At 49.5% G+C, this 26,045-nt stretch overlaps 3 protein-coding genes across 5 annotated transcripts; 2 read left to right on the top strand and 1 right to left on the bottom strand.

Moving 5' to 3' along the window:
• The first annotated feature begins 624 nt into the window (after nucleotides 1-624).
• LOC117844667 (hypothetical protein At1g04090) lies at nucleotides 625-4,049 on the top strand. The gene is made up of 2 exons (XM_034725417.2): nucleotides 625-1,205; nucleotides 2,073-4,049. Exons 1-2 carry the CDS (start codon nucleotides 1,091-1,093, stop codon nucleotides 3,611-3,613), a joined length of 1,656 nt encoding a protein of 551 aa, XP_034581308.1. The 5' UTR covers nucleotides 625-1,090; the 3' UTR covers nucleotides 3,614-4,049.
• Nucleotides 4,050-4,287: 238 nt separating this feature from the next.
• Nucleotides 4,288-5,265, bottom strand: LOC117844670 (alpha-amylase/trypsin inhibitor). Its single transcript, XM_034725421.2, has one exon. The coding sequence runs from the start codon at nucleotides 5,203-5,205 to the stop codon at nucleotides 4,510-4,512; it is 696 nt and encodes a 231-aa protein (XP_034581312.1). The 5' UTR covers nucleotides 5,206-5,265; the 3' UTR covers nucleotides 4,288-4,509.
• A 1,580-nt stretch (nucleotides 5,266-6,845) lies between these two features.
• On the top strand, nucleotides 6,846-19,451 carry LOC117844840 (probable homogentisate phytyltransferase 2, chloroplastic). 3 transcript variants are annotated; one of them, XM_034725640.2, is made up of 11 exons: nucleotides 6,846-7,186; nucleotides 7,945-8,066; nucleotides 8,273-8,419; nucleotides 8,560-8,785; nucleotides 9,632-9,705; nucleotides 9,867-9,959; nucleotides 10,596-10,713; nucleotides 17,691-17,753; nucleotides 18,196-18,228; nucleotides 18,739-18,828; nucleotides 19,002-19,451. In XM_034725640.2, the coding sequence occupies exons 1-10, from the start codon at nucleotides 6,974-6,976 to the stop codon at nucleotides 18,811-18,813; spliced, it is 1,164 nt and encodes a 387-aa protein (XP_034581531.1). In that variant the 5' UTR covers nucleotides 6,846-6,973; the 3' UTR covers nucleotides 18,814-18,828; nucleotides 19,002-19,451. The 3 variants fall into 3 exon arrangements, with proteins under 3 accessions (XP_034581531.1, XP_034581530.1, XP_034581529.1); XM_034725639.2 differs by having other exon boundaries at nucleotides 19,008-19,451; XM_034725638.2 differs by having other exon boundaries at nucleotides 6,848-7,186; nucleotides 18,909-19,451.
• The last annotated feature ends 6,594 nt before the right edge of the window (nucleotides 19,452-26,045 follow it).

Consider the following 26,045-nt stretch of genomic DNA (forward strand, 5'->3'; position numbering starts at 1 on the left):
CTGTACATGTACATGAAAACAAAAATTTGCAAGTGGCATCTTGTCCACGTCCGAAACGTGTCATGGAGCACCCCAAGACAACAAGTCGATGTGACTCCAAGCTGCTCAGAAAATGGGATATTCCCCTTGCATAGTTGCATATTCTGTGCGTGCAAGTTCACCGTTCCAATTCCGGCGAAATGATAACTGCGTATGCAGAGCTCTCGTTCTATGGGTCTGTCGCTCTGCAGCATCACCAGCTGCTCTCTGTATCGGTCAGCCATCCCGTGTGAAACAAACAGATCATGGGCATCTATCTAATCAAAGAAACCAACAGAATCTACAGGCTGGCCCGTCCTTCGACGAAGCCATGGTCTGGTACTAGACTCTGGTTCTGGCCGTCACAACCGAAACGAGCTGTCCTCCCCATCCATATGACCATAGCCGTACCTGCTCTGCTCGCTGCTTTCTCTTCTCTGACCTAAATAATCAGAAAACAACGGCGCAGCCCACATCCACAGCGCGTCGTCGCTGGCCTCGCTTTGTCGCACGTTTTTCCTCCAATCATACAGCATGCGGAAGCACGCGACAGTATGCCGGCCGCTCTGGCTCTCTAAACTAACACACGACCCACCACCACACAAGCCCAAGCCGACACGGAACACTAAACAACGAGCAGCCACTACGTGGGTGTGTATCTCGTGCGAGAAGCCAAGGGATACTGTGGATTAGACCCATGTCGTCAAGGACATGCATATATATGGACGAGCCGTGAAGCGGAGGAAGATGCATTAAAGGCGCGAGCAGTGGAGTCGTCGCCAAACAAGCCATCGTCGGCCAGCACTGCGAGCTCGAGGTTTCTTGCAAGTAACCGCCGGTTCCTTGCGACGGCCGGCAGGGGTGGCCGGCAAGCCAACCCTGACCCAGGCCTCTGTGCCGCCGGCTGGATAAATAGACAGACAAGTGTCGCCCAAGGATCCCATACATTGTCACTTGTCCGGAGGGGATCGAGTTGAGCTACCTCCTGCTTCCATTCTGTGGCTCTGAGCTGCCAAGGACACGTATTGGAGCTCGCCTTCTTCTTCTCCGGTCGGCAGGCTTCGCCGGGGTTATGCGAAGGAGCAGGTCGTGCTTGTCTTGCGTGCCCATGGGAACGGCGGCGCTGCCCATCGAGAAGCAATTCGTTCCTCCGGCTGCGCTGCCGTCATGGCCGGCCTCAGCAGCAGGTACCTCATGTTCATAAGCTAATGATTACTTGCATTCGTGTTTTTCTGAGAAATTCGGTGCATGAATGGTACTTTATTTCCTGATAAATTCGAGTTTAGTACTGTAGTACTTTTGAACCTGTTTATCCAATAAGGCCATTGTATTGTAGAGATTGAAATTTGTCCTGCCGGGATTTTTTGTTTGCACGTATAGGCTGTTTCTGTGACCTCTCGTTTCTGAAGGACGGGCACCATAGAAATTTAGACAGCAAAACACTCGTCAAATGTTATCTTTAAGCTTTGGGTAGCTTTCCTGCAATCCTCTGATCCTTTGTGAGCTCTGTGTTGCGTGGAACGTAATAAGATAAGCATAGATTCTTAAGTATCTATACATGTTGAAACGGGAGCAACGATAGGTTCGAGTCACCGAAGCCAGCATGATATTGACCCTCTGTTAAGTCAAAGTAGCTTTGACGTTATGCTTGTCTCGACCTATTCGGAGTAGGCGAGTAGCAAAGCTTGAAAAGATTTCTGCTCTTTGGTTATAAAAAATTTCCGAGTTTTCTCAAGCATAATTCATATTTCAGCATTTTTCACTCTGGAAATTTGTTTTTTATCTCCAAATTACCTAAAACTGAGCACTTAGTTATCTTGAATTTACACTACATGGTGTGAAGTTTCAGTAAAAAAAAATACTATTATGATTTTATTGCTGCTTGCAGAAGAAGTTTGATCAAAAAGAAAATGATTGAAAAGGTTTGTCAAAAAAATATAAAAAATCGTTCAAAAAGAAGATTGAAATTTGAAAAGCAACAGCATTATCTGAAACTTGGCTTAGTTTGTCTGCTCTGAAACATTTTTGGCTCACCGGTGGCACTGCTGTTTCAGTTTCAGATGGAGGATTTGCAAAGGGCAGCATAGACCTTGGAGGCCTGGAAGTGCGCCAAATCACCACGTTCGCCAAGGTCTGGTCCACCACTCAAGGCGGCGAGGACGGCGTCGGCGCCACCTTCTTCAAGCCCTCGCCGGTCCCTGCCGGCTTCTCCGTGCTCGGCCACTACGCGCAGCCCAACAGCCGCCCTCTCTTCGGCCACGTCCTCGTCGCTCGCGAGACCTCCGGCACCGGAGCGCTCCTTGCCGCGCCCGTGGACTACACCCTCGTCTGGTCCAGCCCGGACGGCGCCGGCAATTTCTGGCTCCCCACGGCTCCTGAAGGTTACAAGGCGGTGGGCGCGGTGGTCACGGCCACGTCTGATAAGCCTTCGCGCGACGAGGTCAGGTGCGTCCGCGCCGACTTCACCGACGCGTGCGAGACAGAGGAGTCGCTGTTGAGCAGCGACAAGGACGGCTTCAGCGCCGCCACTCTGAGGCCGTCCGTCCGTGGCATCGACGCCCGCGGCGTGCACGCCGGCACCTTCCTCGCCCAGAGCAACGCGGCGAGCGCCTCGACGGTGGCGTGCCTGAAGAACAACAGCGCGAGTTACACGTCCTCCATGCCTGACCTGGCTCAGGTGAACTCCCTCCTCGCGGCCTACGCGCCGCACGTGTACCTGCACCCGAACGAGCCCTACTTCCCTTCGTCGGTGACGTGGTTCTTCGAGAACGGCGCGCTGCTGTACCAGAAGGGCAGCCAGACCGCGACGCCGGTGGCCGCCGACGGGTCGAACCTCCCGCAAGGCGGCGGCAACGACGGCGGCTACTGGCTCGACCTGCCGGTGGACAACAAGCAGAGGGAGAAGGTCAAGAGGGGCGACCTCGCCAGCGCGAAGGTGTACGTGCAAGCGAAGCCGATGCTGGGCGGGACGGTGACCGACCTCGCCGTGTGGATCTTCTACCCGTTCAACGGGCCGGCGCGCGCCAAGGTCGGCCTGCTCACGATCCCGCTGGGCGAGATCGGCGAGCACGTCGGCGACTGGGAGCACGTGACGCTGCGTGTGAGCAACTTCTCCGGCGAGCTGCTCCGGATGTACTTCTCGCAGCACAGCGCGGGGACGTGGGTGGAGGCGTCGCAGCTGGAGTACCTCGACGCGGGGGACGGCGGGAGCAGGCCGGTGGCGTACGCGTCGCTGCACGGGCACGCGTTGTACCCGAAGGCGGGGCTGGTGCTGCAGGGCGACGCGAGGCTGGGCGTCGGGATCCGGAACGACGCCGCCAGGGGGAGCAGGCTGGACACCGGCGGCGCCGGGCGGTGCGAGGTGGTGTCGGCGGAGTACCTCGGCGTCGCGGAGCCGGCGTGGCTCGGGTTCGAGCGCGAGTGGGGGCCGAGGGTGGAGTACGACATCGGGCGCGTGATCAACCGCGTGGCGAGGATCCTGCCGCGCTCGGCGAGGGAGCGGCTGGCCAAGCTGGTGGAGAAGGTGCTCGTCGGCGATGGGCCGACGGGGCCCAAGATGCACGGCAACTGGAGGAACGACGAGAGGGAGGCCTGACGAGGCCTTGCAGAGTCAACTTCCTTTCATTCTTTGTTATGGATCATTGTTTAGATTAAGCAAAAGTTTAGAATGCTTTTATTAGGGATTCACGAGCTCCCGTTACCTGAATTTTGCACCGTCCGATCTGAGGATCTGTGGTGCTCCCTGGCTTTTCTGTCAGATACTGCTGCTGCGCGCTGCCTCCTGCTGAGCATCTGTGCTGCTGCAGCGCTCCGACCAGGCCAAAGCAGCTGCAAAGCATCTAAGCATGCAGGCAGGAGCGACAGTCGTGCTTTCAATAGGACTCTGCGTGCCGTTCCATATACATTAGGATTCTTTTGCCCACTAACTTATAGTGACATTGTTACTGTAATTTCAATTTGTATATTGTGTAATTTTAAATTTGTGTAAATTTGCATGCTGTTTATTTTAAAATCTGATTGGTATTTTTGCATTTGAGGGATTTCTCATGGTTAGAAATAATTTGTTATTTGACTGACTATAGAAAAAAATTGTTTCAGTTCTCAATTTTGCCCTTTGCATATTTTTCCTTCTATTTTATGCATTAGTTTGTTTCTATGTGCTCAATTTAGTTGTTTTTTCCTGCATCGTCTTATCAGGATCCTAGGGTCATAATTTTCAGGTGACAGATCTGTTTTCATCATTTGATTTTTTTTCTCTTCAAATCAGGGTGTTATCCAACTTCAAATCACCCGGTGATTGTGGCCACAATAACACCCGGGTTAGCAGTAGACACTCCCTTTTATTATATTATGGTGATACAGAAATCACACGTCCTTATTAATCAGCTTTATCATTTCTCCAGTCGTCGTCGAGCACGCTGGATTCTACAAGTTCTCCAGAATTCTTATTTCTTCATAGTAGTATATATAACTCTGCCGCCATCTTCAGCCTTACGGGCAGAAGACGACCTTGTAGTTGGTTCCGGCGGGGCAGGTGAAGGTGCTGGTGGCGTCGTCCTTGGGGTAGCTGTACGCGTCGGGGCACTGCCCCTTGAAGTACCTCGAGTAGTTGGTCGGCCCGCAGCTGTTGGCCGCCGAGCCGACGCAGCAGTACACGTCCTTCTTGAACACGGGGCACGCGTTGTTGCAGACCCCGTCCTGCCTCAGCTCCGCCGGGCACCGCGCGTTCACGTCCACCGCGCACCGGGGTCCCCGGCTGCACCCGGACCCGCCGTCGGGGAGGAAGTTCATGGGCACGTTGAAGCCGTCGATGAGGGAGATGTCGAAGAAGTCGAGGTTGTTGAACTGGTTGAGCGCGAACTCCGCCAGCGTGTTGGGGGCGCGCCCGTACCCCGTGCACGCCAGCACCCCGCCGCAGTCACCCGTGCGGCAGCTCCCGCGGCCGGACGCGTCGAACCGGCAGCCCGTGCGCGCCCAGATGCGCGCCGCCGTCGTGCCGGCGGGCACGCTGATCCGCCACGTATCGCCGCGGTTCATCTGCCGGCCGCCGCCCACAGGCACGGACGCCGCCCAAACCGTGAAGGGGCACTGGTTCACCACCGTGAACACCGCCGCCTCGCCAACCGCGGCGAGGAGGGCGAGCGTCGCGACGGCGGCGCCGAAGCCGATCACGGAAGGAGGCGCCATTTGAGAGATGGATAGATGCAGCGGACAAGAACGCGGAAGGGTGGATATGATTGCTTAGACACGACGAGATGGACTGGGTTTTATAGGATGGGATGGATTGGGACGTGGAAAAAATGGACTGGAGTCTCTCTGGAAAGATGTCATCGGGTCATCGGTGGCTGTTCACGTCGGCGCATGATGAATTGATGGTGGCTGGAAAACTTTGAACGCTTCCATGGAAATTCTCGGCAAGATTGACTACTAGCAGCTGTAGCTGAGATTGTTTGACGCTCACACAGACGGGCGGCTAAAGTGGCGCCACGCGCGCACGAGCTAGTGCCGAGAGCTCGTACGTGCTTCTCGTACTCTGCGATAAACGAGTTAGGCTTCGACGCCGTAGGCTCCTAGTCGTCACACTAGGCGTGCTTTTCTCGTTCGGCTTTTGAAAGCCACGTTCGAGTGAGAGGACAAAACAACCAAATAAGTGTATATAAGCTCGGAGAAAAATATATACAAGTCACATGCGCTGAGATCCATACGGATCCTGATTTTCGCATAAGTGGACAGATTCCAAATAAGATGCCATGCGCATATGCTGCAAAATGGAAATGGCTGGGATCCGTGCATGCGTGGACTGGACAAATTTGAACTTTGGATCACCAATTTTCAAATGCAGCCGGGAATGTAAATCACCACCAATTCAATTATTTTGTTTTGGGTAACAGATGAAATATTAGAGTAAACCAGATAAAATTAACTAGAAAAATTGTTTGGTTGCATGTTTTAAGGAAAACCAATCCAATAAGAACAAATTTGAATGTAATGCTCACCACGGTAATAAAGGGCGTGTTTGTACACCACCGATGCAGCATCCGCAGCCGCATCACAATTGTAGCGAGCGAATCATCCACCACACTTGTAGGGAGCGGTGGTAGAAAAATGAACTAGCTTTCTGGGGCATGTTATTGACGTGCCTAAGCCTAAGCGGCAACTACACACTCAAGATACGTGCAACATTTGAGACATGGCAGGTATGCAAGAGTGCGGTAATCATCCAAATATGCCATATAGCTAAAAATGAATTGGACTTGAGTTTAAAACAAATGGATATAAGTGAACATATAGTTTTCTTTGCGAACTGAGTGTTAGTTGGATATATTTAGCCTGCTAGGTTGGTATTGAGCTTGGGATAGTTTTTTTAACCATATTTTTAATTTATTTTATTTTGACTAAAATTCAAATTTTGTTTGGATATGAGGTGCTAAACTTTAGCAGGGTCACATCGGATATTCGGATGCTAATTAGAAGGACTAAATATGAGCTAATTACAAAACTAATTGCACAGATGGAGTCTAATTCGTGAGACGAATCTATTAAGGCTAATTAGGCTTAATAGATTCATCTCGCGAATTAGACTCCATCTGTGCAATTAGTTTTTTAATTAGATTATGTTTAATACTCCTAATTAGTATCCAAATATCTGATGTGATAGGTGCTAAAATTTAGCACGATGTTCCCAAACACCCCTGCCATTTTTGGTGAGTTTCATGTCGATAAAAAAAGAAGAGAGAAAGACCGCTAGTACTACCATTTTTGCCGTTGTCAGCAGCCCTGCCGGCACGACAGCAGTCAGCAGCCCTGCCGGCACGACAGCAGTCAGCAGCCATAGGATAACACGCGCACGGCTCTCGTCACCCGCCTCACTCCCTCCCTGCCCATCACCAATGGCGACGGGTGGCTGAAAAAACCGGAGTCCAAGGCTCCCCAAACCTCCCTGGCCCCTGCCCCCATGCCCATGGCTTCCCTCGCCGCCCCTCCTCTCCCATCCCGCGCCCCTAGCTTCCTCGCCGCCCCCGCCATCCACAGCGGGCGGCCTCCGCGCCTGGTCGGGCCGGTGCGGTCCGCGTCCCCACTCCTCTCCTCCGCCTCCGCAGGCTGCTTCCCCCGCGCCCCTCGCGCGCCCTGCAGCGCCGCCCGCGAACGCCGCCGCGACTCCGTGCGGGTAAGACCGCCGATTCCCGTCTCTAGCTCAATGCAATGTCCTGCCGCGGCGCTCGTGATTTGTGCTGCTGCGCATGCGGCAACCGAGTGTGTGGAGCGGAGAGATCATATGGAAATTTAGGTTGTAAATGTAGCAATCAATTGTGCTGAAAAAGTGGACCTGGCTGGCAGGATTGGCTTTCTAAATTTCTCCTAACCTTGGTTCTAGATTAGAAGCACCTTGAGACTGCAAAACATGGATGCCAACCAATTTGTCCAGTTACTTGGACAGTGCAAATACAGATGCGAAATGCAAATCAACTGGTTCAGTCAGCCATAGTTGGACAGAAAAAAATGCTAGTCAGCCATACTTGGTAGAAGTTTAATCTAGTTTGTGGTACACTTTAGAAATTCCTAGTTTGCATATATTAGTTCGTTATTTCCCTAATAATTTCCTCAGCAGTCTGGTCATTACTTTGACTGCACTACTGAAATTGTGCTAAACTGTTACAACATGGAGAACCCAAAACGCCTTAGTAACTACCTAATCCAATTTGGAATTTTGCATTAAGCTCTTGGGCTAATTGGGTGACTATCACCTGTATAATGGATATGATTACTCTTGCTCTGTGTTGTGTTGCTTAATAGCAGTTTTCATGATAAGTATGAAGATGAGCTCATCATTGTAACTACTCAGACATCGGTGTATTTACCACAGTAAACTATGTGTGTCTTGTTGTATAGTATCACCACATTGATCAAACCTGGTCCCTTGTACAGACATTCTCTCAAGCTGATGCTGCTGGACCAGCTCCTTTATCAAAGACTCTGTCAGACCTCAAGGATTCCTGCTGGAGATTTCTGAGGCCACACACAATTCGAGGAACTGCTTTGGGATCCATGTATTATTTTACTGTTTTCATTAGTATCTTTTGTTGGTTTATGTGGCTCTCTTTGGGTTTCATCAACTTGCTTGAGACTAGATGCTTTGTTGTTTGCTGTTGCTTTTGTATCCATGTGAAGTTCTATTTTTCTAATGTTGGATTTGTGTTGGTAATTAGGTTGTAATTTTTCCTTTGGTACTGATTGAGTTGATGACTTGATGCAGAGCTTTGGTTGCTAGAGCCTTGATAGAGAATTCCCACCTGATAAATTGGTGGTTATTATTTAAAGCATTCTATGGGCTTGTAGCGTTAATCTGTGGCAATGGTTACATAGTTGGGATCAATCAGATCTATGATGTTGCTATTGACAAGTATGTACAATCCTTCCATGGCTTGGCTTACTTTTAGTACCTAAAATTCAGGTGCTATTATGAGTTACTATTGTTAGTGAAATATTTCGAACAATCGTTTATTGTATATCCGAAATTTCTGATTTTATGCTATTGAACAGGGTAAATAAGCCATACCTACCCATTGCTGCCGGCGATCTGTCAGTTGAGTCAGCTTGGTTGTTGGTAATATTATTCGCAGCTGCAGGCTTTTCAATTGTCCTGTCGAACTTTGGACCATTCATTACCTCTCTATACTGCCTTGGCCTATTTCTTGGAACTATATATTCCGTTCCACCATTCAGACTGAAGAGATATCCGGTTGCTGCTTTTCTTATCATTGCAACGGTACTTGGGCCCCTCCTCTCTCTGTTTTTACTTTCATAGCACCACTGAAATTTTTGTTTGTTTTCTATGTTTTAGTCATGCTAAACATAATTTGTATCAAAGTGTTGTTTGTTAGATTATATGCTTGGTAAAACAAAACTTAATGCAAAAAGGGAAATATCTCAGAAATTAGTATAGACTCTTACAGTAGTTGCTTACTCCAACAGAACATCTAACTCTTTCAATTCAAAGCTCCTAGGGCTGACCGGCTGACAAAGCTGTTAGATACGTCCATGTACCTTGTAATGGAACTATGCTTTTTATTCGACATCCTTAAGAAGGTGGCAGCGGTATCAAACCTTTTTGTCAAGTATTAACCAAGCATGAGTTGGAGCTAACAGTACTAAGATCAAATAGTCAGGGTTACCTTCACATGCTTGTGCATGTTAATTTTGTTTCATGATCTCGGGGGTTCCTTATGGGAAGGGAAGATTAGCTGAGTGTTGAGAACTCAAATGTCGAGGATATATATTTGTTGGAAAAGAGAAATAGTACTGTGACTAGCAACTCACCTCTTCCATTAGTCTTGTAATGGCTTTAAAAAGGTACCTTGCAAGACTTTCTCCAAAATAACTAAATACTGCAATCTTGCCTCAACTTTTGATCTGTTTATTTGCTAGAAAATTTACTTGCCAAGGTAATTCCATTCTTTCTTTACAACTCATACATGATACAGATTCAGAACTTCTTAATTTCTCTCCATTTATTCTGCATGACCTTGTTTTCTAGATTTCATGTTTACAAATACTTCATACATATGAATATCTTTTTTGGCAAGAGGAACCCACCTTTCAAAATTTTCATTAGGTTCGCGGTTTCCTTCTCAACTTTGGTGTGTACTATGCTACTAGGGCTGCACTAGGTCTTACATTCCAATGGAGGTAAATAGTCACTGGGAACTGTTCTTGCATTCAGCATTATATGTAGACATTCCATACATCTTACCTGATAGAAGTGGTAAAAGTTCTGTTCCTTCTCATTGCAGACGAACATTCAGAGATGACATGATGTCTAACGCCATATGATATCTTTCTATCTGCAGCTCTCCTGTTGCATTCATTACATGCTTCGTGACACTATTTGCTCTGGTCATTGCTATAACCAAAGATCTCCCTGATGTTGAAGGGGATCGCAAGTGAGTTTCTAATTTTACATTGTCCTGTAGTTTTGTCAGCACCTTTTCTTTCTCTAGTGAAAGGTGATTCCAATTTGTTGGTTGATTTTAGGCATCAGTGGTATTGGTAGGTACAAAAAGACTCTGTTAGCAGTTAAAGAAAAACACTATATAAATAATTATCTTTGTCTAGGTGCATGAATTTTAGTGCACATGCATATCTACACATTGTTATCGAGGGTCATTACAATCTGCATACCAGCACCCAAATCAATAGGTCAAAGCACCTAGTTATGAACACGAAGTTGTAAAGCAGACAATGATATTTTGAACCTGCAACGTTTGTGTTACATTTCTCGAAGTTATGCCATGTGGCCTGAGCCAGATGGCCTGAGGGTGGAGCAAGGATCTTAACCTGAGAGAATATGCCTAAAATAAGCAAGTGAGTATAGGATATAAAAAGATTGAAACTTGCATATATTGCACTGCGTGTGATCTGGAATTCGAAGCTAAACTTTGACAGTTTGACTTAGTTTCACTTACGATTGATTAACAGCAGGCAGCAATCTGAGGCTCTGCCAATTACATTAAGCTTTTGAAAAGAAATGTCAATGGTTGAATAGCTGACATTCAACTTATAATGTTTTCCCCCACCAGGTACCAGATATCAACTTTGGCAACAAAGCTTGGTGTCAGAAACATTGCCTTCCTTGGGTCTGGTTTGTTGGTAGCAAATTACATTGCTGCTATTGTTGTAGCTTTTCTCATGCCTCAGGTAATCTTACTGCTACTTTTGACCTCCCATTTAGCTTCTTTTCCCCTTCCGGCTAGAGAGACACAAACACAAGAATTGCTGTACTAATATGCATTTTACTGGCATCATTTACAGTACCTTGTTTTTGTATATCACTAATTCAATTCCAGTAGATGCTTAGATGATAGAAATACAAATAAGACAATTATACTACTACTTTACTTGAGGCTTTTTTTTCCTCGAACTACGCAGGAGAGCTGCGTCATTGCATTAAGGTAGAAGAAAATACACGGGTTTGGGTAGTCCCTACCCAGGTACAAGAACACCTACACACCCCACACCACAGCAGCAACTATATTAAGGCTGCACCAGATCTAGGATGAGGCGACCATAAACCTACAGAGCCTAAACTCCCAGGGGTGGCGACCTGGACACTAGCTCTTGAAGCTTGGAAGCCCCAGCCATGCACCATAGGCCGCCCTCATTGCTTATAGCCCTAAGGACCTCCTGAGTTTTTGGCCTAACCTTTTCGAACACACAATCATTTCCGTGTTTCCAAATCTCCCAGGCGACCAGAATTATCAGTGAATTAAGGCCCTTACGCATACCCTTAGGTACAGCCAAAAATGTTTTCCTCCACCATCCAAAGAAGCGGGTCTCGGGAGATTCAGGGGCTAGATGTATCAGACCCAGGTGTTGGAAAATCAGAACCCAAACCTGGCGGGAGAAAACACAGCCGACCAGTAAGTGATGGATCGTCTCCGGAGCTTGGTCACAGAATGGGCAGGCCTCCGGATGAGGCAGACCTCGTTTAGCCAGGCTATCAGCAGTCAACACCTGTTGTGAAACACTAACCAAATGAAGAACTTGCAACGCAGAGGAGCCCAGCTTTTCCAAATCCTCCTCGAAGGCCCAATCCTGACAGATCCCTCGAAGAAAGCTGCATATGCAGATTTACTGCTATATGACCCAGATTGACTCAATTTCCATTTATATTGATCTGGAGTATCTTGTTGCAAGACAACGTTCTCCACAATATCCCAAATCTGAAGGTACTCGTACAAAACCTGAACTGTAAGAGCTCCCTTGATGTCACCCACCCAGCGGCGGTTTTGGAGCGCTTGAGCAACAGTCCTTTTGGTCAATCTTTTAGGAACCATGCTGAACAGATTGGGAGCAATTTCAACCAATGTATGACCATCCAACCAGTGATCTGTCCAGAACAAGATTTCCTCCCCATTACCAACTATTGCATCCACGGCAACATTAAAAAGGGCCTGAGTGTTTTGGGAGGCTTGAATTGAGAGACCAGCCCATGGCCTGGAAGGGTCAGTCTTTTCTGCCCAAAGCCAGCAGGCCCTTAATGCGCAGCCAAGTAATTCCAGATTAAGAATTCCAAGTCCTCCATATTTTATAGGCCTTTGCACCTTTTCCCATGCTACCAGACAATTACCACCATTGGCCTGTTCCTGTCCTTTCCACAAGAAGCCCCTTCTTTTTTTGTCTATAGCCTTGAAAACCCATTTTGGGAGGTCCATGGCTATCATATGGTAAATGGGAGCAGCGGTCAAAACCACTTTCACCAATACCAGTCGCCCGGCTCTGTTCAACAGGGAAGCTTTCCATCCTGGAAGATAATCAGCCACCTTATCCACTAAAGGCAGCAGCACCTCTTTGGTTGGTTTGCCAATTGTGAGTGGAAGTCCAAGGTAGGTACAGGGGAATGCCTTGATAGAACAAGAGAGAACACCAGCTGTGAGAGCCAGCTCTTCATCAGAGCAGTTGATAGGAGACACTGAGCTTTTTGCTAAATTGGTTCAAAGTCCCGAGGCATGTCCAAACAGATCAAGAAGGTGTCTGACTGTGTTTAGATCCAAACTGTCAGGTCTCAAGAAAATAACAGCGTCATCAGCATAGAATGAAACCCGATGCCGGGCTTGCTGAAAAGCAAGAGGTTGAAGCAAAGCCTCCCTAGATGCATACTCAATCATTGAATTCAAGACATCCATTACCAACAGGAACAACATGGGGGAGAGAGGATCCCCTTGTCTAAGGCCCCGGTGGTGGAATATGTATTCCCCTGGTCCTCCATTCACTAGAATCTGAGTGGATGATGTGGATAGGATCAGGCAAATGAGATTACACCATCGCTGTCCAAAACCCACATGGCGAAGGATTTCCAATAGAAACGACCAGGAGACAGAATCGAAAGCCTTAGAGATGTCCAACTTGAGCAGGATATGAGCTTCCTTTTTCTTATGCAAACACTTCACCATCTGTTGTACTAGCATAAAGTTATCATGGATATTCCTCCCTCTGATGAAAGCACTTTGATTTGTAGAAATCAGTGAGGGGAGAAATGGAGCCAAACGATTTGCCAAGATCTTGGTGACCAACTTAGCAAAGCTATGAATTAGGCTAATAGGCTGAAAATCCTTCACCTCTAGTGCATCCATCTTCTTAGGCAGCAGTGTAATGAAGGCCGAGTTGAGCAGTCTGAACTTGAAGACATGGCCTCGTGAATAGCATCCAAGGCCATCAACAAGTCTCCTTTGATGATACTCCAGCATGTTTTGTAGAAGCGCCCAGTAAACCCATCAGGCCCAGGGGCCTTGTCCAAAGGCAAATCCTTTATGGTAGCCCATACTTCTTCAGAGAATGGCGCATCCAGACTTGACAGATCATGATGCTGGATGCCAATTTCATCCAGATTAATTGTATATTCCCTCTCATCTGCACTGCCAAGAATACTTTCATAAAATTCCAACACTGCTTCCTGTTTATCCTTCTGTGATACGACCACCTGTTCCCCAACATGCAGCTTTGGGATGTAATTCTTCTTTTTTCTGAATCTAGCCTGCTGATGGAAGAAGGCAGTACTAGCATCCCCCTCCTGGAGGTACAGAATTCTGGAACGTAGCCTGGCAATGGTCCGTTCCAGAGAGGCCAAACCAAGACAGTGAAGCTTGAGTTTCTTGCACAGCCATTCCTCTCCATCAGATAGGTCCCTAGACTCCCTCTCAATTTCCAAATGGTGGAGGACCTCCTTAGCCATCCCAAGTTGGACTTTGATATTCCCAATCTTCCGCTGTCCCCACTTTTGGAGACCCTTACTGAGGCGCTGCAGCTTCAGAAAAAGACGCTCAATGGCGCAATTTGAAGGTACAGGAGCCTCCCAATTTTGCTTGACAGCATCCAAGAAACCCGGGACTTTGGTCCAGAAACTTTCAAAGTGGAAACGACGCTTTCCATTAGTGCTTATCTTCAATCCAAGAATTAGAGGGGCAGTGGTCAGAAACTCCGGCCGTTGAACTCTGTAGGACTGAATCTGGGAAGATACTCTCCCAGCCCAAACAACAGAAAGCACGGTCTAATCTAACCAGAGTAGGAGACCTTCTCTCATTCGACCAAGTGTATTTACGACCCATAAGCGGTATCTCTTTTACCTCAGCCGCATCCAAGAAGCGTCTGAATCTCCCCATCATAGCCCTATCCAGGTTTGCATTGTTCTTGTCAGCAGCCTGGTAAATAAGGTTGAAGTCCCCGCCACAAGCCAAGGCCCATTGCATAGTGCTCGAATATTTCTAAGTTCCTGCAAGAATAACACCTTCTCATCATCACCTTGTGGCCCATATATGCCAGTGAACCACCAATTGCGACCTTCCTGTTCCGAGAATAACACAGAAGCCGAGTAGGTGTCCACCCTGGAAGCCATTGCGTGACAAACATTACTCTTCCATGCAATCGGAACCCCTCCTCTGGTGCCATTGGTTGGGAGTGCTATGAATTTGTCATAAGCAGTGCCAAACACCGAGAAGAACAGATGTTGAGACATGTTGGCGACCTTAGTTTCTTGCAAACAAACAATATCAGCATTGCTGGAAAAAATGACCTCTCACAGAATTCCGACGATCCTTCTGATTCAGGCCTCGTGCATTCCATATCAGTATAGCAGCAGGATTCATTTCAACAAATTAACTATCGACCTGAGATAGGACCAGAGTCTCACAAGACTGTAAGAACATCAGCAGATCGCACCTGCTCTCCATCCCCAACTGTCCAGCCAAAGATGGCAGCAATAGCCGATACATGGGATTCAGATAGCAAAGGATTGTAGAGCTTACAGTATCTGTCCTGCGCTTCCGGCTCGATGACTTCCCTTTCGCTAAAGCCTAGTTGCCTCATCACCCTCTTCTGAGCATCTGTTACCATAGGCCCTGGTGAACAAGGCCCTGCACCAGCGACCCGACAGCTGCGCCGAGGCAACTTCCTCCGGCGCTTCTGAATCATTGGCAGAGGGAGAAGTGATTCAACAGGCTTGCACACCTTGTTGAGCTTCTGGATTGGTGAAGGCGGCCTGATTCCCTGAGAATTGGCATCTGTTGTATGTGTATCCACTGATTTGACTCTGCGCCGCTGCCAAGAGTACACCCTTAGGGGGGCAGATGAGACCTCACTGACCTGAAACTGCGCTGTGGCCGGGGCATCGTCTGGTGTCAGAGAAGGAGCAGAGGGTGCCGCTGGACACTCCAATTCCTCACCCTGGGAGCCACCGACGGTGAGCCCTACCGCTGACGGGAAGAGCACTGGGAGTGAGGTGTGCGCCGCTGGGCTGGCCGACCCGTCCTCCAGGGAGTTACCACCGACGAGTTGAGGTGTGGGCGCCATCGCACTCGCAGGCTCCTCAACCTGGGCCCCGCTGCCAACGGGAGCAGCAGTGGGCGCCGGCGAGTTCGCCTGCTTGTGCGCCTCGGAGTCATTGTCGGCGGGACAGGGCGCGGCCAATGCTCCCCCAACGGCCTCTCGATCCTTGGTCTCCTCGGGTGGCGGACCCTCAAGCTTGTCGTTTGGAGTCACCATGCCGCACGAGGAACGAACAAGCCCCAGCCTTGAATGTGCTGGGGGGCATGTCACCTAGGGAACTCCGGACGTCGCTTGCCCCGGGTGCTCCACCGGCGAGCCTCGCCGCTGCCGCCAGTGCCTACAACGGCGACCATGTTGGTGGTCAGCCGAAGGCGGGAGTGGGGGGAGGGGGCATCAGCCAATGGTATCTAACCAGAAGCCAAGCATGCAACCTCCACTGGATAGAGGAGAGTCCGCTTCCCCTCCTGATGATCAACTCCAGCTATTGGAGGTTCCAAGATTTCCAACTCCGTGCCCGAAGAACATTCCGCCGATCCGCCGTATCTGCGTGCAAACCACCAACCCGGCAGAACTCGTTGAGCAGCTGATTTGCCGTCACTAGGTCCCAGGCGTGAGCGGGGATGCCGCGAAGTTCAACCTCGACTGGAACAGGAAGTGCCACCACGGTGGAGTGGAGGAAACGGAACTAGCGCATGATGTGCAGGCGATGAACTTGAGATATGATCGGTCTCCCTCCATTGTAAACCCGTGCAGCCATCTTAGCATTGGGCATAGTCATCAAGAAGCTAGCAGCGCCAAAACGATGAAAGACGATCTCCTCTTCTTCCAACCCAAAACGTTGGACGAGCGAATTCCTGAACACTGTCACCACCAGGGCACGCGAGAGCTCTTACTCCCGTTGCATCATAGAAACTGTGCGATCAATGATCTGTCGAACTCGTACCGCCGGGACTTGCTCCTCATCGTTGGTTGCCGAGCGGGGAACATCTCCGCCAACCTCCTCATCGGGGGAGGTGTCTGAGACATTGGATGACGGTTGCCCAGCCCCAACCTCCGCACGTCGCCCATGGCTTTGGCGCCGTCTAGTTGCACCTGATGCAGCTCCGGTCTCCTGGAGGGTCTCCATGGAACTCACAAGGATAGCAGCTGCCGCCGCCAGGGACCTCACCGGCCGCCAGACCTTACTGTGAACCAGGGCTAATTCCGGGCGCGGAGCCGAGGGTCGCCGCCGGCAGTCGTAAGAATGGTGGCCGAATGCCTAGCAGTGGAAGCACCTTGGCGGCGAGCGGCATCCAACAGCCCAGTGCTCCGTTGAGAAGCAATTGAAACACCTACCTCGGAGGTCCGAAGGGACCATGCGACGAGGCCGGTGAGAGAAACGCAGACGCGCGCAGCGAGAACATCGGCTCTCCACCGTCCACCACCCTTCTGCGTCAGGTCCACGACGAGCGCCTCTAGATGGAGCCTCCTGCGACTGGGCCCTCACGACGCGAGACGGGAGCGCCTCCAGCGACGCGATGCGAGGATAGGGGTTCTCCAGTGACGAGGCTGGCGAGATCACCTGAGGAACGAAGTCTCCGGTGCGTCGCTGAACTGCCGCCGGAGAAGAACCCTTGATAAGAGCTTCCTTGAATGATATGAATGAGACGCCGGAGTCCACCGAAGAAGGCGAACCATCCAGCCACCGCTGGGCCTTGGATCATCCAGTAGCCGCCCCAAGCTTGACTGTCGGACGACGAGCAGGAGGAGAGCTTCCCGATGCTAGAGAAGGAAGAGCTGGCCTGGGGGAGGGCCTAGCCGGAGGGGTGGCCGCTGTGCCCGGAGTAGGCGACGACGTGGGGCTAGGGGTAGGGGAGGCGTCGGGAAGGAGAGGGGGAGGGGGGGGGGGGGAGAACTAGAGCCATCTTTCCTCAAGCTCAGTTGCCTCACTATATCTTGAGGCTTTTTGATGATGATGATTGCAGGTGTAGTCATGCACTCGCATGTAAAGTTTAAACTCTTCTTTTTCCCCCTCTACTTCATGAAACATGTTCAGTCAATATGGCCTCTATCCCATTGTGCCACTTCTCCATGGTTATTCTTACACATTCTTTTATATAATTCCTCAGCTTGGTTTATTTTTTTCGTCGTTTATATTTATGCTGTAAAATTCATTTGTAAGATTTGTCACAATTATTTTGTACAACTTTTTGTTCAATATGCTGAATAGTCTTGAAGAATAGTTTTATATTTCTGAAGCATATAAGCATGCAGATTCTTTACCTGAAGGATTGCTCATTTGCTCAACATTGTGCATGGTTTAACATAGGTTGTTTTACCTGACCCCTTTTGCATTGATATGTTCTAATTTGCAGGCTTTTAGGCGCGCTGTCATGGTTCCTGTGCATGTTGCCCTTGCAGCTGGTTTAATTTTCCAGGTAAACATGTCGAGTGTCATGAACTTACCAGCCGGGAACGTGGAACGTGGCCACGTTCAGTGTTTTAAAGGTGTCGCCTAGGCGTTCAGGCGGACCCAGCTCGCCTTGGGAAACCGGTCTGCCTTGTCGCTTGCCTAGGTGATAAAGCGTGCAAAGATTTCCAAGGTCGCCTTATCGCCTTTAAAACACTAGCCACGTTCCTCATTCCGGGAACAATTTTGTGTAAAAACCTTTCATAAGTATCGTACCACGTTCCTGTTCCCATCGTTCCAGGAACATGGTTGCTAAGGTCATGAATGATTGATCCTACAGCTTTTATATTATTAACTATTCGATGCAAAGCTATGTGATATTAATGAATTGGACTAATCAGTGTTGTTACCTTGCTTCTGTGGCACGTGTGTTTTAGTTCTGACTTGTTTATTCTTTACCATGATTTCAGACGTGGGTTCTGGAGCAAGCGAAGTACACTAAGGTGAAGCTTTCAACTTCCACTTTTCACAGTTAAAAGTGTATAGAAAAACTATTCAGAAAAGTAGACTTCAGTAACTGAAATTGCTAACAAAAGCTTATTGCATGTGAGTTTGCATGTGCTTTGTTCAGACTAGTTGCTGTGCTTTATTTCTAATGCAATTTAATCTAAAAGGACTAATATCTTTAAAGAAGAAACATGACCTTTCAGTGCCTTAGATATGGAAGTACGTCTAACCTAAGTAAAAAGAGCTTTCAAGCTTCCATGCAGCATGTTTCCCATGAATTATCTATGTTATTGCTTTTGGATGAGATGCCACAATAGATGTTATAATCATTAGTTTTTACTTGCATTGTGTATTTTGTTAACCTTTTTCTTTGTGGAAGATCACTTGCAAAAGTAATTGTGATATCTGATGGGGCAATAACGTACGACAAAAGGATGAATTTTCGTTTAGTGACCACATGCACCTCATTTCTGATATAGAAGTTTTTGCCTTCATCTGTTTTGCAGGATGCTATTTCGCAGTACTACCGGTTCATTTGGAATCTCTTCTACGCTGAATATATCCTCTTCCCGTTAATATAGATTTAGAGCCTAGAGGTAACCTTTTCTATTAGCATTCGATCCTACTTTTAAAGTCCCTTTACTTCCAAAATTTATTTGCATATAAAATTTGTCAGATCTGGTACTTCAGCCTGGTCTACAGCCAAAATGATGGGAGTAACTGATATAAAACGTGATTGTTGTGCATATCTTGTACGGGAACAACAAAGCTGCAGTGTTACAAGGATCCTTGTTGGAGCCACGGAAGCAGGCTTTGGTAACAATTCAACAGAGTCCCGTTCTGTAGGGCCTTGTTTGGGAGGGCTTGAGCATAGAGGACTGAAGTTGATCGAAGCTCAGGCTCTGGCCCCAAACAGGTGGTGGTGGAACGGCCAAGCCAAGCTCGTTTCTTGTCACTCGAGGTTAAGCTAGTATGCGAGACATATTGACGGCGTGCCCTCTCACGAAAATTGGCTAGGGACCATTAGTCCATTGGTATCATACGCTTGGCTTACTGAGTTACTGCGTATATATTTCTTGAGCTTCAGCTGAAACTGTTGTATAGTAGGAACCACTGTCTTTTCCACCGTTTCTGGACGACTGAAACTTCCTCCATGTGTATGCCTGTAAGCTGTAACTTGGCTCGCACAAAGCTTTATGCTACAGAACTTGCTGCATCATGGAACCTAGCCTCAGACCATATGGTAGCAAATGTGCGGCATAGAGCCAAAGAGCACCACGGGCAGAGGTTGCACGAGCACGAAGCTCCAGGGCGGCAGGGCCGCGCATGAGCGGTGCCGGACTGCCGGCGAACGGGCGAAGGCACAGAGGCACGGTCACTTTTAGGGCACGCAGGGTCTGCCGCTGTCCCCGGACCCAACTACCCGGAGTCGCCCTCACCGGCTCACCGGCCGCACCAACTGGTGAGTTGGTATTTGGAGGATGGAGGATAGAGAGGGCGCCGTGCCCGCCATGGCCGCCCGCGTCCGGCCAACCGTCACCTCCGGACGCGGAACACACCCTTCAGGCTTCGATGTCGTCGCCCACCCGCGGCTGTCGGCCGTCGCACGTCGAGCGGCGTGCCCTCGCGGATGGACTCTGGCGCGCCCCGTCGTGCTCCGCGCCGTGTTTCGCTCACCGTCGGGACCATCGCTGCCCGTCGATGGACACGGGAGGCGGCCAGGCCCGTGTGTTCAGGAGGTGGACCGAACGATTGCCGGCGCGTGCACACATGACTCCGGTGCTCGCCGGAAGGCGGCGGCGACGCTGGCGAAGAGCGCCGACCGTGGATGACGCTACAGCGTTGAAGCGCTCCGTTTGCTTCGCCTGATCGCATCGGGTGTCTCTTGCTTAATCGTGGCCGTCAGAAACGGATCGGATGGCTGCCACATGCCCAGGGGGTGTACGGTAAATGAAATATCGTCCACCCCGGTCCTGGGTCGTTTGCGAATGGCGGCTAACGCCGCACGCCGCCGCCGGCGAGCGAGGCTAGGGAGAGGATATCGCCATCAATTCGACGCTGATAGCCCTCGCGTGGCGTACCGAACCTTCCGGCGCCGGCACCGAGCAGCGCAGCCTTTTCTGAGCCGTTACTCGCGAGCAAGCGCCGCCCGGCGGTGCGCCAGGCTCGCGTGTGCCTGCCGGCCGGTGGCCGGCCACCACGGCGTCCCATCGCACGGCGTGTGCTCCGGGTAGCTCGCCGCACGCGGGAACGCGGCGCGCTATCGACGGTGAGGGACTCCGCGTCGCACCCGGACGCCGCTGCCGGCGGCACCGAGCACCGCAGCCTCTGTCGGAGCCGTCGAGCGGTGCGCCTGGCTCGCGCGCGCGTCCGCCGGCCGGTGGCCAGCGATCACGGCGTCCCATCGCACGGTGTGTGCTCCGGGAGCTCGCAGCACGCGGGAACGCTGCGCGCTTGCCTCAGCGCGGCGTGCGCGGCGGCGTGGTGGATGGAGATGTTGAAGGCCGCCGGCGGCGGTGACGTTCCACGAGCGGGCGGGTGGGAGAGTGGCCGCCGGCTGGTGATGGCACGAGGCGATGAGAAGAGTCATCGCGGGACGCGTTCACGCTGCGAGGAGGGATAACACAAAGCAGAGCGCCAGAGCGCGGCAACACAGGGTTGCCGAGGGTGGTATGGTGCTTTCTTGCTCTGCTTCAGGTTCAGGGTGGGCATGAACTAGCAGCAATTACTCTCTGCGATTTTCAGAGGCTATACTGAACTTCAGGCTGACTTCAGATTATCTCCGATTGATACAATATTAGTTCTTTAAAATGAACTTCAGATTAACTCGTTAGATTGATAGAATGTTGAATGCTACTAGAAATACCTGACCAGATTCGGACTCTGCAAACAAGCCATCAACCATTTGGAGCTCCATCAGACTTTGTATGATCCTTGAAAGTAATTAAGCACATATTACATATAAATAGAACAGTTGCCAGTCCGATATTGTACTTAAAACCCTGTTCAAAACATGAACGATTTCAACAACAAGAAGAAATGCTTGAGACTGTCCATCTGAGCCGAAATGCTTTTGCACACCAATGGTTATTAAACTCAGAATTACTCTGCAGTCTGGATTTAACATTTTAACTTAGCAGCTACCACTGTACTGCCGGTGGTTTTGACCTTAACCCTACGAGTTTCACCAAGTTTCTTTCCAACGAAGGGCAAGTTTTCGTGCCAAATTAGAAAAAAAAAAGAACAGAGGACAGAGTTGTATGGTGCCTTTTCTCCTAGCTCTAAGAACAACAGGCCAAACAAAAGGATCTGAAACGGGCGAGCGCCGCAGCCTCTGTTAGAGCTGTTACTCGCGGGCAGCGCCACTCGCGCTCGGCGGTGTGCCATGCTCGCGCGCGCCCGCCGGCCGGTGGTCAGCGACCACAGCGTACGTCCCATCGCACGGTATGTGCTACGGCGAGCTCGCCGCACGCGGGAACGTGGAGCGCTAGCCTCAGCGCGTCATGCGCGGCGGCGTGGTGGATGGAGAAGTTGATGGCCGGCGGTGGCGTTCCAAGAGCCGGCGGATGGGATAGTGGCCGCCGGCTGCTGATGGAGCAGAGCACGGGCGCTAGTCCGACTGATGTGCTATGGGCACCTTCTCAGGCATGTCCAAGAGACGTTGATGCATCCCAGCTCTACCGGGGCATGGCAGTATGGAGGCATAGACGTCGTCACGTCGAAATGATGTGTTGGAACGCGAGAGGTAAGTCCATGAGAAGAGAACACATCCAATTTGCCACTCGAAAAAAGGAAGCAAAGAAGACATTCCAAGACCTCCAGGTGGGCCGAACGAGCACCATGAAGGACTCGCGAGCTCGCCGGAGGGCAGCGGCGAGGCCGGCGGAGCCGCGCCGCGGAACGACGGCAGAGCGCCGAAGCGGCTCTCCCTTCGACTCACAAAGTGTTCGCATCGAACGCCTCTTGCTTAATACTGACCGTGAGATCTGGATTGGACGGACGCCAGGTACCCAGGGTGGACGGTAAATGAAATACCGTCCTACCCCTGGTCGTTGCGAATGGCAGCCGGGAGCCGGCGAGCGAGCCCCTGGTGGTGTTAGCCTGTTAGGTTGCTTGGAAGGAGGGTCGGGTGGCGGTGAGATGGACCATCGCCGGTCGTGTTTTGTGCTATGATGAGGTGCGACGCACGCGGCTACGGTGGGGCAGGCGCCGGAACTTCAGGTTGGGCAGCATGGCGTCTCCTCTGCTCCAAGGTGAAGTGAGGGATGGCCATTGCGACTACATGTGTAACCCAAAGCGATGCACGTGGTATTAGACCTCAAAAATGATATGGTTGATCGTTTGCTTCTCTACTGGTAGAATGAATCTAAAACTCACGTTCTAATTTCAGACTCAGCTTCACTCGACAGATTCACCTGATATACAATTATAATGGATACAAATACATGCACAAAGTTAGATATGGCCAGTCCAAGACCTGAATAAGGCCTCGCAGCTTGTCAGATGCACGCGCAGTCCATAACAGGACTTCAGAAAGTCCCTGGACAACCTGTTCCATAGCCCCAGTGGCGAACCTAGCCATCAAACGGAGCCCCGGGCAAACTCCAGGGCACCTCTCTCTTCTCATCTGTATATCAGAACATGGTTGCAACGATGAGAGCTCACTCTTGCGTCCATTATAGCGCCGGAGTCTAGCAGGTGCCCAGGGTCCCCGGGCCCTGGGTCCGCCCCCTGCATAGCCCTGCACTGTCGCGTTGCTGTCGAATTACCCATTTTTTGCGTGTCAGAGGCATGTTGACGGCGTGCCATGCCACGAATACAGACTAGGGAGGAAGGCCGCCCCTGCTTCGGCGGTGCCGGCGAACGGACAAAGGCACAGAGGCACGGTAGCACGGAGTTGTGGATCACCGGTCCCGGCTCGCATGACAACGCAGCGTCGCGTGCGGCCGCCGGCCAGGTGACAAGGAGTCAAGGACGGCCGAGCCGGGCTGTGTTCCCAGCGCGGGAGGTAGACTCCCGGCTCCGCTGCCGCTGTCCCCGGACCCCGTCCGTACTCCCGGACGTCGCCCTCATCGGAAGCACCAACACACTACCCGGCCGCAGCTACTGCCATTGCCATCCACCTACCTCTACGTTGCGTCGGCGTCCGGTAGATCTGCGGGCAGGATCTACACGAACCCGAGCGCACATGCCACGGACGACCGATACACACAGCCACAGCGGATGAAACCAAGACCAAGGGACAACCGGACAGGGATGATTTCGTCGGGTGGATCCGGGTCAACGTTACGGCCTCGGCAGCAGCGATTCTCGCACTCGGAGAATCATAACTCGGCACAGTCAGTGTGCAGTCTCGATGCTCCCCCAAAGAACACAAAAAACCCTGCTGCGTGCTGTGGGGGAAGATTCTTTGCAGAAATCTGGAACCCCAGGTTACACGTACACAGTTCATATCATTCGAGAAAAAGGAGGTGGTAGAATTCATGGTTTGAGACGAAAATTGAAGAGTGTGTAAACATTTTTATTTACAGTTCTGAAATATTCCATCATTCAGGCCTGGTTTGGTTCGTTTGCTTATTTTTAAGCACCCGTCACATCGAATGTTTAGATACTAATTAGAAGTATTAAACGTAGACTATTTACAAAATCCATTACATAAGTGGAGGCTAAACGGCGAGACGAATCTATTAAGTCTAATTAGTCCATGATTTGACAATGTGTTGCTACAGTAAACATTTGCTAATGATGGATTAATTAGGCTTAATAGGTTCGTCTCGCTGTTTAGCCTCCACTTATGTAATAGGTTTTGTAAATAGCCTCGTTTAATACTCCTAATTAGTATCTAAACATTGATGTGACACTTGCTTAAAAATAAGCAAAGGCCCTCAGTCCTGGACAGGAAGATATGCGCACCATGCAAAAAGACGCTGCAAGCCTGCAGCCTGCAGAGGAGGGAATTTTGGAGGACGGGAAAATGACCCGTCCGCGACCGAAAAGCTGAGCTCTGGAGAAAAGAGAGCTCTGCGTGTGATTGGCACGGCGAATGCTCCGCATCGGTGCCCTTTATCTTCCTGCGACTTGCTGTCCCGCTACCTTTTCGTTTCAAAAGGGGGGAAAGGTGAAAGTATAGGTCTTGCTTGGCAGCTCGAAACGTTTCAAATTCTAGCGTACACTGCCAAACGGGCAGAGGGTGAAAGGTTTCACCGGTGAATCACTCGAATCGATTTTCTTTCTTTCTTTTTTCTTTTTTGCCTAGGCACCTGAAACGGCCTCAGGGTGGTTTCGCTGGGTTTTGTTTCTTGACTCCACACTACACTAGCAATCATATTCTTTTGTTAATCTTTTTTAAGTGCAACAAGTTAAAAATTAATCCTTTTTAAGTGCAACAAGTTAAAAATGGGTTGCACTAGCACCGTTCTTCACTCAAAAAAGTTTCGATATTTTTTAATAAATGTATCTATTTTTCAGATTTTTTATGTAAAATAGTGGTTTTACCTACCAATCTGAATGTAGCCAAACGGTTTCACAAAATGATTCTGATTCATAAACAGAGGAACGTTTCTATAAAGAATCTGAATCTAAACGTTCCTATGAGAATTTGGAACCTACCAAACGCACCCTAAAAACATGGGTGAAACAGTTTGAATTCGCATCTTCCCACGGCGTGAAAAATGCAGCAAAGTCTTTGAAGTATTATACACAGCCAACTTGTTCCCTATTTTTCTACCCAGTGAGCCTGAGCACAAATCTCTTCAACTTTGGAGTATTATGGAACATGTTACTGAATGTGTTTGGGGGCAAAATGAATTTGCGATTTTCAGATAGGAGCAGGGTCTGGCTGATGGCAGTTCAAATTCATAGAGCTCATGCTTGTCAGCAGTAGTACACTACTGGTATAATTCTGTATGCGAGCAAGCTAGGCAGTACTAGGCACTTCAGAGTTCAGAGTGGATCTTTGCATTGCAAATAAAAAAAAGAAGGAAAAGAGAACCGATTGGATCTTTGCATTAACATGTCCCATGTGTCCTACGACACTTGTGTATGATCTAAATCACAGTTTAATCGAACCACACTTTTGGAATTTTCATTTGCACATGCTTTTGTGGTACCGGACAGCGCTTGGAAAGGTGAAGCCAGTCTGATTATTGATAACTCATAGTGAATCGGTTTGGAATTGCATTGTTTGTGTCAACCTGTTAGGCAAGTGCCGTTCATAAACAAAGGAAAATGGGAGTGTCTCCTTCACATTTTCACCGGATGGAGGTGTAATGAACTGCTGATTTCCTACTTAGAAAAGGCGTTGATTCAAGCGGTGAGATATACTATCCATGAACGTAGTGAATTCTGCAATTTTGGATCTTCTGCGGGGCACGATTGGGTAACACATGTGGGGCTAGACTACTACTTGAGTACTGTTCCCTCCGTCCCAATTTATAGGTTATTTTAGCTTTTCTACCATCCCAATTTATATGTTATTTTAGTTTTTCTAGGTGTATAATTTTAGCTATGCACCTAGATATATGCTTATGTCTAGATGCATAGTAAATACTATAAATCTAGAAAAGCCAAAATGACCCATAATTTGAAATGGAGGGAGTAGTGTCAAGTTCCTTATGTAAGTATTTTAGTAGAAATTTTGATGAAGGTATGCATAAAAAGGCACATGATTATATTTCTTTATCATATTTATATCAAATGAATTAATGATGAAAATATCTTGTGTTTCAAACATGGCGCAACATCCCTTTCCATGATGCAAAAATGTGCAAAGAATTTTTGGTATATTGTTTGTATTATTATACAATCAACATTG

This window comes from Setaria viridis, chromosome 2 (assembly GCF_005286985.2).
Source record: "Setaria viridis chromosome 2, Setaria_viridis_v4.0, whole genome shotgun sequence".
Classification (NCBI taxonomy): domain Eukaryota; kingdom Viridiplantae; phylum Streptophyta; class Magnoliopsida; order Poales; family Poaceae; genus Setaria; species Setaria viridis.